Source organism: Camarhynchus parvulus, chromosome 8 (genome assembly GCF_901933205.1).
Source record: "Camarhynchus parvulus chromosome 8, STF_HiC, whole genome shotgun sequence".
Lineage (NCBI taxonomy): Eukaryota > Metazoa > Chordata > Aves > Passeriformes > Thraupidae > Camarhynchus > Camarhynchus parvulus.
Window position 1 is genome coordinate 27,703,718 of NC_044578.1, and position 18,396 is coordinate 27,722,113.

General features: G+C 47.3%; 1 protein-coding gene across 2 annotated transcripts in view; it reads left to right on the forward strand.

Moving 5' to 3' along the window:
• Positions 1 to 2,144: 2,144 nt before the first annotated feature.
• CACNA1E (calcium voltage-gated channel subunit alpha1 E) overlaps positions 2,145 to 18,396 on the forward strand; it is a 123,553-nt gene continuing 107,301 nt past the window's right edge. For both annotated transcript variants that reach the window (XM_030953415.1, XM_030953416.1), the window contains exon 1: positions 2,145 to 2,533. In XM_030953415.1, coding sequence (XP_030809275.1) covers positions 2,145 to 2,533 — 389 coding nt within the window. The remainder of the gene's footprint in view (positions 2,534 to 18,396) is intronic.

Sequence of the window (18,396 nt, forward strand, 5' to 3'; positions counted from 1 at the left end):
CACCAACAGGGGCAGGGCTGGCATTGAAACACCAGAAACCAAATCACATGAGCCAATGTGGTGTTTTTCCCATTAATTCAGATTTTGGGTAAAAATAAAATGCTTGTTTTCGGCGTGTGAGGAGGGGTCCAAAGGCCAGAAGAGGTGCCCTGGTGCCAGCTGCTCTGTACCTGGCATGTGGCATCCCTCATTAGCATGAAACCTCGTCAGCTTTCCTTAACAAAATGTTCTGGCATCCTCCTTTCTCTCCTTGTCACTTCTCCAGAGGGAACGTGGCTTGTTCTGCTGGCAGCATGAGCCCTGTTTGCCTGGGGGAGGCAGAGCTAATTATTTCTGTTTATTTCCTCCAACTTTCTCAGGGTTTTGTTTGAGGGCTCTGCCTGAGCTTTCCCTCTTGCCCCCAAGCCTGGGAGTCAGATGGAGTGGGAGATGCCCTGGCAGGCTCTGTGGAGATGCTGGACCTGCCCTTGGGATTTATCCTCGTTTGCTCTTGGCTAATTGTCCTCAGGCATGGCTGAAACGTGGAGTGTTCACGCTTGGTGTGCATGAAATCCTCCTGTCCTTGCCAGGGAAATGTTTAGGGAAGGAACAGGGCTAATGGCTGTTTGGAAAAAAAAAACAACCATAAAAAACCCAAAACAAACAGAAGCTGAACAAAACCTAACCAAACAAAAAAAAACCAAACAACAACCCCAAAATAAAAAAGTTCACCAACCACAGGAAAAAGGAAACAAAAAAAAGGCCCCCCCAAACCCAAGGAAACCTGGAGTTAAACTTTAAGAGGGGAGGGTTGAGAATGAGCAGAGCAATATGAAAAGGAAAAGCAGAAGCTGGTGGAAATGAGATATGATGAAGGTGTCCAGAACTGACTTGAAGAAGTAATTAATGCTCCTAAAAAAAGTCGCATGGGTAAGCAAAGTAGTGGAGTGGAGGATCTGTTTATAGCTCTCAGTGGGAGCAGCCAAACTCCTCTTATCAATGTGCTAATTAATTTGCTGAGGCTCTTGCTGGCAGTTGCCTTCTTCTTTCTGGAGAGCTTGCCAAGGGCTGAGTGCCCCTTGGGCTGGACTGGTTTAAATCTGAGGGTGACTTTGGATGCCTTCTGTTTACAGGGCATCTCCTGAAGGAAATGGGATGTTCCCCAGGGCCCTCCATCCCTTCCCCTCATGAGGAATGGCAGGCTAATGTTCACTAGGATTGCTGTTGTCCCCTCAGTTACTGTTAATTTTGCCCCTCCCTATATTTAATTTATTTTTGCTTCTGTTGTGGTGCTCCCCAGCCTTTATCCCATCCTCTCTTCTCACCTCCCTGTTTGTTCTGGAGGTGTCTCCAAACGGGAAGGGGTTAAGATGATGATGTGCTTAGTTTGCTGCATGACTGGGGGATTTAAATCCTCCTTTTCCTTGATTTCTCCTGCATTAAGGGTGGAGTTAGGAAGGGAGCAATGGCCTTGGCTGCAGGTTCAAGAGGTTCATTTGGGAAGGATGAGGGAGGCAGGAGGTGCTGCCCTGTCACTGTAGGACACGAAATAAAACAATGCAGACACTGGAATTTTCAAGGTGAAAAGAAGAGAAGTTTAATTTCTGACTTCAACATTTATAGATTTTCAAAAGTGGCAGTGGATTGGAGGGTGAAAGTGCCGCCTCTCCAATGACACTGGGCAAACCAACAGTCTATCAAATTTCTCTTCTTCCAGAAAAGAATGTGAAACAATAAGTTATTTACATAAAACTGTGTGAGAAAGTTCATTACAAGGATGTAAACATCAGAAGGCTTAGAAGAACTTAAAAAATCAGGGCGACAAAACAGGACTTTTGGTTGATGTGGGAGGAATGGATGGAATCATGGGGCAAAACCAGCAAACCCCAGCCTGACCAAACCAAGGAGAAATGGGGCTTTTGGTTGATGTGGGAGGAATGGAGGGAATTGTGGGGCAAAACCAGGAAACCCCAACCAAGGAGAAACGGGACTTTTGGTTGATGTGAGGCAAAACCAGCAAACCTCAGCCCAACAAACCAAGGGGAAATGGGACTTTTTGGTTGATGTGGGAGGAATGGAGGGAATCGCAGGGCAAAACCAGCAACCCCCTGAGCCTCCCTCTGTGCTGTTCCCTTGCAGAGTGATGAGCTCCAGCAGCAGCAGCCATGCTGGGATTCGGGACGTGCTCCATGGGCGCCCCGGCGAGGGTGGCTGATCTGGACGCCGCCTCGTCCCGCTGCATCCTGGCCCTGCCCGAGGAGGAGACGTGGCGCCAGCACCGCCTGGGGCTGATGCAGAACACTCATTCCTGCAACCTGCTGGAGCCCCAGAGCCTGGCCCAGGCCCTGGTGTCCCGCGCCGCCTCCTTGGACGCGCTGTGCGAGTCGCGCTGCCACGATGGCGAGGCAGAGCCGGGCCTGGCCCAGCTGGTGGCCGTGAGCCCCGAGGTGATCAAGCGCCGGCGGGGAGGGCTCATCGAGCAGAGGGACATCATCAAGGCCCACGAGGCACACAAGATGCAGAGCACGCCCCAGGCACGGAGGAAGGAATGGGAGTAAGTACTGGAGTGCCCTGTGGTGTTTGCGCTCTCGGAAAAATTCCTTCGCCCAGGGTTTTTCTCCTGGGAAGCTCAAAAGTCTCAGAGAAAAGGGAAACAATTCTTGTCTCATTTGCTTCTCCTGTGTTGTGCTCCTGCGGAATGTGTTTGGGGATTGTTTCATTGCATTCTGCTGTGAGTTGTTTTGGCTCTTTGGCCAATCAGGGCCAAGCTGTGTCGGGAGTCTGGAAAGACTCACGTGTCAGGATCTCTAGCTGGTCAGAGTGACCCCGAGAAAAGTTAGAAAGTCTCTTTTCCCAGCCCAGCAGTCGAAGAAGGAGTCAGGGCTCTCCATTTCTCAGTCTCAAGGTTGTTTATTGTTCCTTATCTATAAAAAATTTTCTCCTGCCCTGCCGAGGTCCATCCAGCAGGACAGTTCCAGGCACTGTGCCTGCCCCCAGGGCAGTGTTATGTCTTTATACTAAAAACTACGTATACAATGTTCATAATTACTTTCCAATACCCATCACCTGTGTTAGACAGTGAGCTTCCACTCTAAACCAATCTGTAAGTCCCAACATCACAGCAGAAGATGGAGGCCAAGAAAAAGAAGGAGAAAGGCAGGACATGCCCAAATCCCTCCATCTTGCCTCCTGAACCCCCATACCAAAATCCCAAAATCTGCTTTTCCACCCCATGATAACTTCACTAATATTCTACTTAAACTGTTGTGGCTTGCTGATCTTCATCTAAGGTTGGTAATTTGCTCCATGGGTCATAATCAAACCCACAGGGGCATCTTGGGCACTGTGCCAGGGTCTCTGAGCCCCCTGGCAGGGGTCTGGGCTGCTCAGGACAGCCAGAGGGATGTCCTGGGTCCTGACAGTCACGAGTTTTCATTATTATCTTTTTAGCATTCTGTAAGTATACCTTCTGTATTCTTTAGTATAGTTTAGTATAGTATTCTTTAATATAATATAGTATCATAAAATGATAAATTAGCTCTCTAAAAACATAAAATCAGATGCATCGTTCCTGCCTTCGCTGGGGCATCCCTACAAATACAATAGCCCCAGCCCAGGTGGGGCTGCTGGGAGGGACTGGGGGTGTCCTCTTGGCTCCCTGTGGAGCCAGCTGGGCTCCATCTCCTGGCTCTGATCTGGAGCATGGCATCCCATGGGAATGGTGTGTCCCCAAATTGTGGGGTGGCAGGTGAACGTTGGAAGCTCTCTGTTTTGAAAGTCCCCCAGGCAGTTTCCTTTGGTTGTATCTGGGTATTTAGATAACATTTGGGGCTGTTGTCTTTGTGCTTTTGCTGTGGCTTGACTCAGCTGTGAGGGCTTCATCTGTAGCTATGGTGATTGGGGACATTTTTTGTGGGATTTGGAAGTGCTGAGCAAAGGGTTGGACTTGATCTTAGAGGCTTTTCCCATGATTTGTATTCAGTTCTAAAAAGCTCCCAAATCTTCCTGAATCAGAGCAAGCTGGGACATTAAGAAACTTGAGGAAACAAGAGCTTGAACCCACTGGTTATTTTATTATTTTCCTTTAATTAACTTATTCTCATGGTTTGCCTTGGTGCTGTGAGAAAAGCCCAGCTCCAAGTCCTGGGCTGGCCTCTCTCACCTCACACTCCCTGTGTGACAAGGCTGCAGCCACGTGCTTCAGTCCCACATCGAAATAACATAATGTTAATAATAAAAGTATTATTATTTTTATTATTAATAAAATAATTAAAATTATAATTAAATTATAATAACTATTAAAATAATAGTGATATTAATTATATAGAAATAAAATTAATAATAATAACAATGATAATAATAAAAAGAAAAAAATAAAAGCTTCCCCTCCCTGCGCCTGCCCAGCAATCAGCAAAACAGCCTGGGATAAGCTGTTGCAGCACATCCTCCTCCACTATCACTGGTCTGGAGCAGTTCCCTGCCTCCAGAAGCTGATTTGGGGAATAATGTTTAATAAAACACCCAAAGGAGACAGGACCCCCCGAATTAATTAGATGTGGCATGTCTCTTTGGCAAGATCTAGGTCAGTGCTCTGCCTGTGTGAGGCTGGTAGGGTCTTCTTGGGATGGTTTCCATGATAAAACCACTTGTGATGATGCTGAGGCTGCTCCTGCTTTTTTTGGAGAGCAGCCCATGGCTGGGGCTGGGCTCTCCCTGGCCCTGCTCATCCCTTGGTGCCCGGGGAACCTCCTGCCTTTGCAGGGGAAATAATAAATTGCCATCTGGGCTCGGCAGGTGCTCGGTGCCTCGTTATCTTTTGCAGCCCCCTGGCGCTGCCAGATGAATAAATCATGGCGGGGCAGGAAGCAGAGGGGTGGCCTCGTTAATTGTTGGCTCGCTAATTAGCAGCCTGCAGCTCCACAGCTCTGCTTGGTGGCAGGGACATGGAGCTGGAGCTCTTCCTGCTCCTGCTGGTGGGATGTGCCCACCTTTGGCTGCCCTCAGCTGCTCCATCCAGCAACACAATATTTTAAAAAAAGCCCAAAAGCCCAATATTTCTGTTTTTAACCCAGTGGGAATGCTCAGGCAGCAATGCTGAGCACCCCAAAGTGGTTTAAGAGGATGTTTCCCCAGGCTGGAAGTGTCCTGGTTTTGCATTTCCCAGCTCCTGGGTGATTGGGTTTGTCATTTCATCTTGCTTGGTGGTGGTTTTCTGGAAGTCTGTGATGCTGGGGAGGACAATGGGCTTTGCAGACCCCCTGTCCCACTGAGGAGCAGAGAGCCCCACTCCCTGCCTCTGCCGGGAATCTTCCTGGGATGTTGGTGTTGGGAAAATTAACCCACAAACACCAGAGGTTTTTGTCCAAAAAGGAGACAGAGGAGTCCTTTTGACTTTATTCCAATAAGGGGAAAGGCCATGGGGCATTCCCCTGGGGTCTTTCCAGTTTTTGTAGGATGCAGCTTCCTTTTTATCCCAATTTCCCAGTCACATTTCCCTTCTCTCTTTCCCCATTGGCTGAGGGACTTGAGAGGTTCAGACTTCCCAAAACACCTGAGCCCAAAGATTTCCTTCTAATGTAGAACTCTCCCTTTTCATTTTTAATTCTTACAGAATTTAGGGGGTTTTCTTCCCCATTGTTTCTTTCATCTCTCAATGTCTAGTTTCGTTTATCAGCAAACCTAATTTGTAAAAGCAAATCTCTTTTTCCATTCATCAATCAGTGGAATCCTTCCCCATTGTTTCTTTTATCTTCCAGTGCTGGTTTTATCTCCCAGCAGACCCACAGCTTGTTTGTAAAGACAAATCCACTTTTCCTCTCATTGGTGAGCACCAAGGGGCTTCTTCTGTTCCTTTCCCAGACTTCTGTGCCCTGCTACCCCACCAAGCCACAAAAACCTCGTGCCAGAGGGTCCTGCTTGAGCATCAGACTCAAACATCAGGAGGAGAGGGACTTTTGGTGAAGCAGGATGGGGGAGAATGGTTTTAAACTAGAAGTGAGTGGGTTTAAGGTTAAGAATTCTTTGCTGCGAGGGTGGGGAGACCCACCACAGGCTGCCCAGTGAAGCTGTGGCTGCCCCTGGATCCCTGGAAGTGTCCAAGGCCAGGTTGGATGGGGTTTGGAGCACCCTGGTCAGGTGGAAGGTGGCCTTGCCTGTGACAGGGAGGCTGAAACAAGGTGATCCTTAAGGTTCCTTCCAATCCAAACCATTCTCTCCTTCTGGGACAAGCCATCAGTGCTCTCCCCAAAAGCTTTGCCAAAGCCCAGTCACAGGTGTGCAGAACCAGCAACCCCAGCACCAGAGATGTTTTCTGGCAATAGATGGATGCCCTGTGGGTGAGAAAAAAAAAGCAAATTGATTTCCTTATGAGGAATTTATTTAGTAACAATGCAATTTCCCTGTGATTTCATTTTCCAAAGGGCCCATCTCACCTGCCTTGGATCACCCTGGCTCTGGTCAGCAGTGAGGGGGGTATGGGAGCTGTTCTCCCATAGCTCCAGCGTGGCGGCGGGCATCAAATGGGACATGGGAAACATGGGAAATATCTGAGCAGCTGCAGGCTGTGGCTGGCTGGTCTGCAGGGTGCTGGGCACAGCCAGAGATGCTGCATGAGCCCTCTGCTCCCCTGCAGTGCAGATGTGGCACTGCTGGTGTGCAGCCAGGTGTGGTTGAGCTGCTCTGAGGGTGGTGAAGAGAGGCTCTTTGTGCTCACCAGTGTTGGCAGGTCTGACCCTCAATAAACCTCCACCTCTGCTGCTTTTTTTTGCCAGGGGAACAATTCCACAAGTAGTATAAGAATAGGAAGGATAAAGTGCTGTTTCTCCTTGGGGTTTTTTTTGTTTTATTTCTGAGAGTACACCAAGGCAGAGAACAGAAAACACCAAGTGCCTGTGAGGAAGTGGCTCTGGGGGAGGATTAACTTTAATGGTGAAAAATGAATGTACCAGCCCACCTTGTCCATATCTGAGAGACTTCAGCCCAGGGCAGCCACTAAACCCCATTTTCCCAGAGTGCCAGCCTGCTGCCCTGCCCTCCATCCCTGTGCTCACACCTTGGGGTCAGGGATGGAGGAACCTGGAGAGATCTGCAGTGCCCCAAGGTAGAATCAGTGCTGTCTTTGCTCTGGATGCCTGGCAGCATCCTTTGGATAGTGTTGGGCTTAGAGACAGCTCAGAAAAGAAGATCCTCATCAGAACAAGCAAACAGGGAACCTCCTGTGGCTTCTCCAGCTTCCTCAGCTGATGGTGCGGACAGGCAGAGCCACACAGGGAGCACATCCCAGGAAGGCTCCAGGCTGAATTTGAAGCACACAGGACCCAGCCCCGCTTCGCATGGCTGAAACCCATGTGTGCACGGGGATTTGTTAAGCTTGGCTTGTGCAGTTTGGGAAATGCAAGCTGTACTCTCGTTTTGGGATAATATTTACAGCCAGGGTGCATGGAAAAGGTGCATGGAAAAGCCAGATTCCAGGCAGGTGTTGGGCAGGGAATGGAGGAGGCTGGGGGAAGCAGCAGACTCATAGCACAGTGGAGGTGGATGCTGTAATTCAGCCTTTGAGCACCTGAGGTATCAGTGATGAGGAGAGATGGGGAAGACTCTAAGGTGCTCAAAGAATCCATTTTTATTGAGGAGTACAACTGCTTTTACACTTATTCTAGGAAGGCTAGTAATGTTTTACTACTGTGATTGGGTTAAAGATCACATAAACAAACTTATACATTTTAAACATCTCTTGCTTGCAGAATGTAATTTTTTTTTTCCGGTGAGCCCATCAGATTGAATCTTCTTGCAATCTTTGATTTAATCCTCAAAGTTCTGTTTGCTCCTTGCCAAGGCATCCTGTTAGCAAATCTCTTATGCCAACCAGGTCCAAAGTCCATCATGTGTTTTGTGTGTCCCAATATCCCAGCCCTGAGTGATGGGTGGAGGGTCTGAGTGTCCTGTGGGAAGCAAAGCACTCTGCCCACAGCACAGTGACCACAAAGGAAAATGTAAATAAAAGTGATGTCCTGCCTTGCACCATCTCAATTCATGTCTCTGGAGCTGTGAATTTGTGAGATCTCCTTTTTTTAGGAGCCTGGGAGCTGCCAGGAGGAGGAGACCCAGCAAATTCCTGCTGCAGGGAGCTTTGTGCTGCTCTGTGGGGCTGGGCTGTTCTGCAGCTCTGCCTCCGTGTGGATGGATGGGGAAGCAGGAGGGAACAGAACAGGCTGCAGACACACAGGGAGCTGCTCACAGATCTCACTGGCTTTTTATGGCTTGGCAGCCTCTGCCTGGTTCTGTGCACGCTCTGCATCCCAGATTGCAAATGAAGCTGAGGGGGTTTTTTCCCTCGCATCCTTAATTTTTTAAAATTTCTTTTTGCTGAATGAGACAAAGGGCCTTTTTCATGTGTGCTGAGCCCCCCAGTTCCATTGCTACCTCCCAGGATATTCCCCAGCACTGTTGATGCTTTTGCTTCTTTTCTCTGCCAAGGTTGGGATTAAATGCATGAGATGGTATTTCTTGTTCAGACTCAGATGTTTGTTCGTTCTTATCTGTGTCACAGTCTCACAAACTGTGAGCTCTACAGTACTTAAAAAAGGTAAAAATGGAGCCGTGTCTCTCTCTCTACAAGGCCTTTCAAGGATAAACTGTCCAATTAAGAAATGACACCTGAATTATTTTTACTTTTAAGCCAATAACCAGCCACCTGTGCCCTGCAATGGGGACTTTTTATCCAATTACACAAAACCACCCAAACCCATGGAGAAGAAGGACCAGCCTCTGTTCTAAAACCTCCACCTTGCTTTACATAGATTACTATATTCTAAACCCTTAAACTCTAAGTTTTCCACCATGTGATATGACACACTTTTATTCAAACTACACATCTGTAATCTCAGTTCTGTTATTCCACTTTGGAAGCCTTCTCCACAGCCTCAGGTCAAGGCAGTGTTCTCTTGGGGATCACTGCCTGTCAGCACAGAAAGTCTGACATTCTCAGAGCCCAGGGTTCCAGCACATCTGGGTCTGTCCTTCCCCACCTTGGGCTCCTCTCCGGGTGTCTGTTGCCATCACCCCAGGGCTTTGGGAGGGCTGGGAAATGGGCTTGGGGCAGTCAGGCAGGAGCTCTGGGGGATCTGCAGGCCAAAGCCCTGAGATCTCAGTGGATGCTGGGAATTCCATACCTGGGACATCCTTCCTCTATATCCACCCATGCTTCTAAAGTCTTCTGCAATCCCCTGCAGAGCAATTACCCTCTCTGAGCCTAACAAGTGTCTCTTTGTTAACGTGGCTCTGCCTGTTTGTGTTTCCCCCTGCAGTGAAAAGGACTCTGGGTGTGCTAAACCCGGCACAAATGGGTGCCCTGAAATGTGGTTTTTGTCACGGCACCTTGCCTTGAGCAGCACAGAAACATCTCTCCAAAAGGGACCTGCCCTGAACCTCTTGTAAGAGCCCAAATGAGGGGGGATGAGGGGTTCCAGGAGCTCTCTAAAATGCAGTTTATTGTATGCAAGGTGTTACAGCAGTCCAGGGTTATGGGCCTACAGCTGTCAGCTCCAGCTGCAGGCAGCCCTGCAGACCCTTAGTTTAGGTTACAATGCATTCTGTACTTTTATTTGCTGAGCATCTTAATACAGCAGAGCCAATCTATACCTTAACTTTTACCTATAGCCTATCATAACTGCTATAATTACCATATTCATGTTACTGTTCTCCAATCACTAAAAGTTAGCACATTACAGTTTAAGCTAGAAGTTGTTTTTCAGTTTTCTTGCTGTGGAAAATTCTGAGACCTTTTTGCTGCACCATTGGCTGGCTTGTTTGCCTGTGCTATCTTTCTGCTTGGTAAAAACATCTTTTGTTTGGGGTGGGTTTATCCTTTGCTCTAAGTCATAAAATCCCCTTCTAACTAACACACCCTTTGCCTCCCTGGTTAGCCAGTAAGACTGGCTCAGCAATTCTTTTCTTCTGTATCAAAACTTGCTTCCATCTCTATTCCTTCTTCAGGTTCTACATCCAAAACTCTTTCTGTCAAGCACACACATCTGTGAGACTTTCTTGTCAAACTTTCATCCTTCCCAAGAACCTCCCTGTGCTCTCCCTGCTTCCCTTCAGTGCAGATCAAGGTCTGCATCCTGGGGAGGAGTTTTCTGGGGTTTCTGTGGTTGAGATGATCTCCAAGGTATCAGAAAGTCTCTTTTTTCCCAGCCCCACGACCGAAGAAGAAGTCGAGATTGGTCGGTTCTGCTTCTCAAGGTTGTTTATTTTCTCTGATCTGTTCCATTCTTTCTCTGACCTGCTGAGATCTGTCCAGCAGGTCGGGTTGTGGCACAGTCCCTGCCCTTGGGGTGGTGTTGGCTTTTTATACTAAGAACTATGTGTACTTTATTTACAATAATTTTCCAATACCTATCACCTATGTTAGACGGTCTGTCTCTAGTCTAAACCAATTCAAAAGTGTCACCATCCCAGCAGAAGATGGAGGACAAGAAGAAGGACAGAACATGCCCAGATTCCTCCATCTTGCCTCTTGAACCCCCATTCTAAAACCCCAAAATTCTACTTTTTCACCCTGTGACAAATTCACTATCATTCTACTCAAACACTTGTGGCTTGTAAACCTTCACACAAAGTTGGTAATTGTTTCCATGGGCTAAAATCAAAGGCACAGGTGTTTTTGACTACGTGCCAAGGTCTCTGAGCCCCTTGCCAGGGTCTGGAATCACCCAGGGCAGCCAGAGGAGTGTCCTGGGTTCTGACAGAGTTTGTTTTTCTGACCTGGCATGAACTCGAGTTCCACTGAATATCCTGGCAACAGCATGGAAATAGCAGCATCCTTCACCCAGTTTCCTCAAAGCCTGGGTTTCTGGCACACCCTGCAGGAATTCCCTGAGCTAATTCCAGTGACTGCAGAGCCTCCCAAGGGCTGCAGAGGGGTGGGCATTGAGGAGGGTCCGAGGCAGTGCATGTCACTGTGATATTTTCTGAAAAATCCCTTGGCCAGGATTTCTTCTCCTGGGAAGCTGGGAAGCTTCAGCTTTTCTCTATTTTGCTGTTCTGGAATGTGGCCTGGAGATTGTTTATCCAAACATGTGAATTGTTTTTAATTGATGACCAATCACCACGAGCTCTGTCAGGCTCACTGAGTCAATCATGAGCTTTCATTATCACTCTTGTTAAACCTTCTGATGTATCCTTTCTCTTTCTTTAGTATAGTTTTAATATAATGTAATAATATGCCTTCTGAGAACTTAGATTCTCATCTCTCACCTCATCCTGGGGACCCTCACAAACACCACAAGTGCAGGATCAGAAGTGGTTCCAGGGAGCTCCTCAGGAGCTGAGCAAGGAAGGACAAGGTAATTCCCAGGAGATGCCTCCCAGGAGGCATTATTTAGTATTTCTGCAGAGGGGGGAGACAGGAGTCCCACCATCAGAACAAAATCCTTAAATATGGAATGGAAAAAGTTTTAGACTAATATGGACCAATATGAACGAAAGAGAACACAATGATTGCTTTGGTTTTGATGAAGCCACAAGTTGTTGCAAGCAAAACAGGATCTCCTAAAACCATAATATGTTTTTTATCCCCTTTTCACTTTCTTTTTATCCCCTTTTCAGTTTCTCCAGTAAATTTCTCATGTTGTTGTTTTCATTGTAGTGTTATGTTTTATTATTCCATTGAGTTAATTAAGAGCATTTTTTTCTGTTAAGATTGATTTCTGTTAAGGCTGATTGTTCTTAAGTTTGTTCAGAAATAATGCAGGCTCAGAAGTGGTTCCAGGGAGCTCCTCAGGTGGTTCCCAGGAGATGCCTCCACTCAGGAGCTGCTGCCTTGTGTTTTTCCACTGCATCCTGGCAGACCCTGCTTCCCTCACTGGAATCTCAGCTGCAGCTGTTGGGAAGCTTTGGTAGCACCTCAGACTGTGGTCTGTGCTTTCCAGGAGCCAGCCTTTGGAAGGAGCTTCCCCCTTGGCCTGGGGCTGGCTCAGAAACACAGAATTTCTGTGGGGCAGGGAAGTGGCAAAGAGCCTCAGGCAGGGTCACCTCGAGCAGGCTCCAATGTCCTCCAGGTTTCTCCCAGCAGAATGCCCAGGTGGGTTTTGAGTGTCTCCAAACATGGAGAGCCCACAACTGTGATGGTGTTCACAGGGGTCTGAGGATGAGGGAAGAGATGAGGATCTGACTCCATGTTTCAGAAGGCTGATTTATAATTTTATTATATATATTACATTAAAACTATACTAAAGGAATAGAAGAAAGGATTTCATCAGAAGGCTAGGTAAGAATAGAAAAAGAAAGAATGATAACAAAAGCTTGTGTCTCGGACAGAGAGTCCGAGCCAGCTGACTGTGATTGGCCATTAATTAGAAACAACCAATAAGATAAATCACAAATCCACCTGTTGCATTCCACAGCAGCAGATAATCAATGTTCACATTTTGTTCCTGAGGCCTCTCAGCTTCTCAGGAGAAAAAACCCTAAGGGGAAAGGATTTTTCATAAGAACACGTCTGTGACACACAGCCTCTCTGGGTAGCTTGTCCCAAATGTTTAGTTGCCCTCACAGTGAAAAAGTTTATTCCTCTGTGCAGGCAGAATTGGTTTTATGGCAGTTTGTGCCTGTTGCATGAAGTCCAGCCTCTGGAGGAGCTTTGCCTCTTCTCCCCCTCTGTGCATGGATCAGATCCTCTGTGAGCCTCTTCCAGCCAGGCTGAGCAGCCCCAGCTCTGCCAGCTCCTGTCCTTCTGTCACCTTGGCTGGAGCCACTCCAGGAGCCCGTGTCCCCTGTCCTGTGGGGCACAGCACTCTGGATGTGTCACCAGGGCTAAATGAAGGGGACAGGCCACCTCCTCGACCCAGTGAGTTGCTGGCTCATTTTTTTGTCCTTGGCACTGGTGAGGGCACACCCTGAGTGCTGTGTCCCCTCAGTTTGGGAAGGATGTTGAGATGTTTGAGTACATCCAGAGAGGGCAATGGAGCTGGAGAGGGGCTGGGAACACAAACCCTGTGAGGAGCCACTGAGGGAGCTGGGGCTGCTCAGCCTGGAGAAAAGGAGACTCAGGGCTGCCCCCATCACTCTCTACTGCTGGTTGTGCTCAGCTGGGGCTGGGCTCTTTCTCCAGGAACTGATAGAACCAGAGCACACAGCCTCAAGCTACACCAAGGGAAATAGAGGTTGGATGTTAGGAAAAATTTTTTACAGAAAGAGTGATAAAGTTCTGGAATGGCTGCCCAGGGAGGTGGTGGAGTCCCCATCCCTGGGTGTGTTTAACAAAGCCTGGATGTGGCACTGGGTGCCAGGGTTTAGTTGAGGTGTTGGGGCTGGGCTGGGCTTGATGATCTTGGAGGTCTCTTCCAACCCTGTGATTCTGTGAATTCTGTGATTCTGTGAATTGTGTGGGGCTCTCCCTGCCTAGCCCCTTCCCAGCCAGCACAGACAGGTTTGTCCTTCCCCAGGTGCAGGGTTTGGTGTTTCCAGCTCCATGCTGCTCCTCTGCTGTTCCTCCAGGCTGCTGAAGTCCCTCTGGATGGCAGCACAGCTTCAGCAGTGCCTGGTTTTTAGCATCTCCCTGCACTGGCAGAGCGTGATTCGCTGCAGCACCCACACCTCTGATATTTCCTGCTCGTTTTCATCCTCATCCTTTCCCTCCCCTGGGATAATTCAAGCTCTTCCCCTCTCCCAGGCAGTCCCCAGCTGTCCCTGTGTGGTTCTGATGGGAGGCTGGCTGCTGTTTGTGGCAGAGGTGTTTCCAGCCTCTCCAGTTTGTAGGGTTAATGTTATTTACTATTCTCTATTTCTCCAGTGTAATACCTGCCTTCCCACTTCCCACACTGTATTTCAAGAATAACAGTGTAATAGGCTAATTCAGGGACCTCAGCAGGGATCTAGTTTGATCAGACAATCACTTATTTTTCATTTAACTCAACATTTTCCATTTTAAAATACAGAGAATGGTTCACTGGGCACTCCCAAAATGGCATTTTCTCTATTGAGGGTGGAGAGGCCCTGGCACAGAGAAGCTGTGGCTGTCCCATGCCTGCAAGTGTCCAAAGCCAGGCTGGATGGGGCTTGGAGCATCCTGGTCTGGTGGGAGGTGTCCTGCCCACGGAAAGGGTTGGAATGAGATGATCTTTGCAACACAAACCATTCCATGATTGTGTAAAGCTTCAGGAAGGTCCCTGGAGTTGTACTAAAGCAGCTTTCCAATGTTCTGGTGCTTATCCCAGCCATGGGGAAGGAGGTCAGTGGGACATGGTCCTTCCCAAAACCCACCTGAAATCCCAGCTGGTGTGGTCCCATCTTCCCTGGGTGATGCCAGCCAGCTTGTTTGGCAAGCTCAGAATGCCCCACCAGTGGATGATGCTGTGATGGAACCTGTGACATCTCCACGAGCTCTGCTGCAAATCCCAACCCCTTCATTTGTCACCAGAGGAGCCTCACAGGGGCTGCTTTTCTCCCCACCCCTCCACAACTCATAGACAGCACTTGATGTGCTGTAACTTCCTTTCCTCTTGTATTTGTGGGGTGCCCCGTGGCAGGGAGGAATGATGGATCTGACTCCATGTTCTCAGAAGGCTAATTTATTTTTATAAATTATATTATGTTATATTATGTTATATTATATTATATTATATTATATTATATTATATTATATTATATTATATTATATTATATTATATTATATTATATTATATTATATTATATTATATTATATTATATTATATTATATTATATTATATTATATTATATTATATTATATTATATTATATTATGTTATATTATGTTATATTATATTATATTATGTTATATTATGTTAATTATGCTATACTAAAGAATACAGAAAGGATACTTACAGAATGCTAAAAAGATAATAATGAGAACTCGTGACTCTTTCCAGAGCCTTGACACAGCTTGGCCCTGATTGGCCAAAGAGTCAAAGTAATTCACATGAAACCAATGAAACAATCACCTGTTGGATAAACAATCTCCAACCACATTCCGAAGCATCAAAACACAGGAGAAGCAAATGAGATAATATTGTTTTCATTTTTCTCTGAGGCTTCTCAGCTTCCCAGGAGACGAATCCTGGGTGAAGGGATTTTGTCAGAAAATATGAATGTGACGCTTTCCCTTGCATTTTCCCTGGTGGAATTAAGCCTAAAAAATTCCTCAATGAGTTTTTTTTCCCATTGAGGAATCCTGGGGGCCGTGCTCAGCCTCGGCTGCTGAGGGTGTTTGCCTTCAGGGCGGCTGCTGAGCTGCCTGCCTGTCACTGCAGCAAGGGGGAAGCTTTTTCACACCTCCCAGCACTGAGGAGCTCTCAGAGAGAGGTTTTGCTCCTTGGCCTTTTCTCTTTCACAGGTTTGGGAGAGGGAAGCAGCATCTCCTTCCTGGCTGCACGCCAGGGATGGGGCTTCTCTGGCTGTCTTGAGCATCAGCTGCTCAGTGCAAGTTCAGACCTGCTGGAGAAAAAAAAAAAAAAAAAAAAAATTTTCAACAGCTCTGTCTTCTCCTGGCTCTTGTCCTGACAACGTGGTTTTGTCAAAGCCACCCCTGTTTGCTAGCAGGGCTGCTTTGGAGAAAGCTGAGCCTGGGAGTTTAGTTTCTTTAGGTTGAAGACGGAGCTGGTGGAGTTCTGGTCCAGAACTTGCTTTCTTGCTTTTTTCTGGTCCATCCAGTGCTTTCTTTTTATTGCGGGGGGTGTTTGCAGCCCAAAGGCAGGAAGGAGACTCCTGTGGCATCCCACCCCTGGCAGTGGGTGCTCTGCTGGGTTTATCCAGCTTGAGCCTTGCAGGGTGGGCAGAGATCAGAGAAAGCACTGGCAGCTCCTCAGGCATGGACCTGCCTCTTGGAGGGGTGAAGAGGAGAATAAAAAGGGTGTAAGGGAGAAGAAAATCTCCTGCTGGCTTTGGCAGGAGCTAACACTGCTGTGCCAGACCCCTCTGGATGCTGAGGCATTTCTTTTGCTTTGGGTAGTGCAGCAGCTGAAAAAATGCTTTTAGAAATCACTCTCCAACCCTTTGACAGGCTAGAAATAAGTTTTCTGCTGCTGGCTGTCCATGGATGGCTCTGGGGATGTATTTTCTGAGCTTGTTCCCACACACATGTAAAGTTTGGCAGCTTGCTGTCTGGCTCTTTGGTGGCAAGAAGGAGAATTTCCCCCAGGTCTCTGCTCCATCCCTTCCTCACCTCTTTGCTCTCCCTTTCTCCATGCTGCTCAGCCCCAATATTTTAGGCAGGGCCATTCTGAAATATCCCTATTTTTCCCCCCACTGGATCTTCTCAAGTGGATCTCTCTGGAAGTGCCTTGCCCAAAGCTGGACCTGTGTGAGCTGGAGGAGGGTGGGGAGCTGCGATCTCACCTCCTGCCATCAGCCTGGGATGCTCCACAGCTCTTGGCTGAGGGCATGGCTTGTGTGCAGGGATTTGGGGGCTGGAGGCAGCCATGGAAATTCTCTTTCATGTGGTGGCAAAGAGGGGAGGGTGGACAGCTGCTCCCTGAGAAGGGGGATTGCTGCAGCCTGTCCAGAGCAGGCAGGATGTGACTGCAAATGCTCATTACAGCCCGGGCTGGCAAAGCTAAACGAAGCAGCAGGGCACTCCAGGCAATTTATTAATGGCTGATTATTCCAGGGTCCTTCAGTTGAGCCACAAAGCCTCCAGGGCTAAGGCAGGGTTAGCCTGAGGAGCTCTGCATTGCCAGGAGCTCTCAGAGTGGGGTATTTGGGTAGGAAAGGGGAGAGCGGGCAGTGTCAGGCTGGGGGAAGCATCCCTGCAATGCTGTCCCTTTGCTCAGCACTTTTGGGGTGATGGGGCCTCACCTGCCTCTGTTTGAAGGTGTCAGCAACCCCCCCGAGCTTGTTTGGGTGCTGCCAGGCACCCACAGAGGTGGCTCTGGGTTTTGGCTGGGTGTTTTTGGGGAGCACAAAGTGCTGAGCAGCCTCTGGGGCTGGGTTGGTGCAGGCACTGAGCTCCACAGGAACAGAGTGAGCCCCAAAATCAGCCCCTGTGGGTTCTGTGGGGCTGGATGCACATATCTGCTGAAAATCAGCCTCTGTGGGGCTGGATGCACATCCCCGCTGTGCCCCCAAAACTGCTCAGGGCTGGAGGTTCCTTTGCTGTCCTTAAATCTTCTCCCAGCCTGCCATCATGTAAAGGTCGAGTTGAAGATTGAGAATTGGACTAAATGTCCTTTAAAGGTCCTTCCCAACCCAGTCCATTCTGTGATCCCACCATTTGGTTGCTAAATCCACCTTTAATTCAAGATGCAACAATGTTCTGCTGTATCAGTGGCTCTGATGCATGAGCTGTCCCACAGCAATGCAGAGTGTGGGGCCACATCTCCCTTAAATTAGTTTAATCTTAATTTATAAGATGTATTTTAAGAGAAATTTAATTTTTCAAAATAATGTAACACTTTTTAGCTTCTAACTGCCAAGTTTTTGAGATATTTGGGTTTTTTAGCTTAACAAAATATCAAAATTACACTCAATGGTTAAACTTAAAAATTTACAAATATGCATGTTAAAACCACTAAAAATTAAAAAAAAATTAAAAAATCATAATGGCATCAGAGACACCATTAATGTGTGTATTTATAGGGTGTATTTTAAGAGAAATTTAATTTTTCAAAATAACATAACACTTTTTAGCTTCTAACTGCAAAGTTTTTGAGATGTTTGGTGGTTTTAGCTTTAAAATTTAAAAATATGCATGTTAAAACCACTAAAAATATAAAAAGAAATTATAAAAATATAAATATATATATAAAATATAAAAATATATAAAAATATAAAAAAATATTATTTTAAAAAAATCATAATGACATCAGAGACACCATTAATGTGTGTCCCCTCTGCTTGCACAGAAAATGTCACCACAGATCACTGTGAAGCATCTGCACGCAGGGGAGGAGGGAAAGTGATGGATGCTCCCAAGGCTAAGAGTTGGAGGCCCTGATGGGTTCTGGTGGGATGTTGTGGGTTTGGGAACCTTGAGTGGCACCTGCTGCACTTGTGTTTTTGTGGCATTTTGCTTCAGGTTTGTGTTGTGTTGTGTTTTGCTCAGCAGCTGAGAACTGGCAGCATTTTAAGAGGTGGGAGCAGGGATGCTCTGGGCTGGATTGTCTTAGGCAGATGCAGAGGGGTCAGGAAAAGGGTGGGAATGCGTCTTGGTTTGGAAAGACAGGAGTCTGCTAAGGAAGGCAGGGGCTTCCTTTGAAATGGAGAATGTAAACCCTCCCCACTCTTCTGAATGGCTATGAATTTTAAATTAAGGGGCTCTCAGGCAAAAATATGGGAGCAGGAAATAACAGTTCTTTAATAGGGAAAAGAAAAAATAAAAGGATAAAATAAACAATGCAGTCCACTAGAGTAACACTGCCAGAGTCAGAACCCAACCTGACACCCTGTGGGTCAGGGTGTTGGT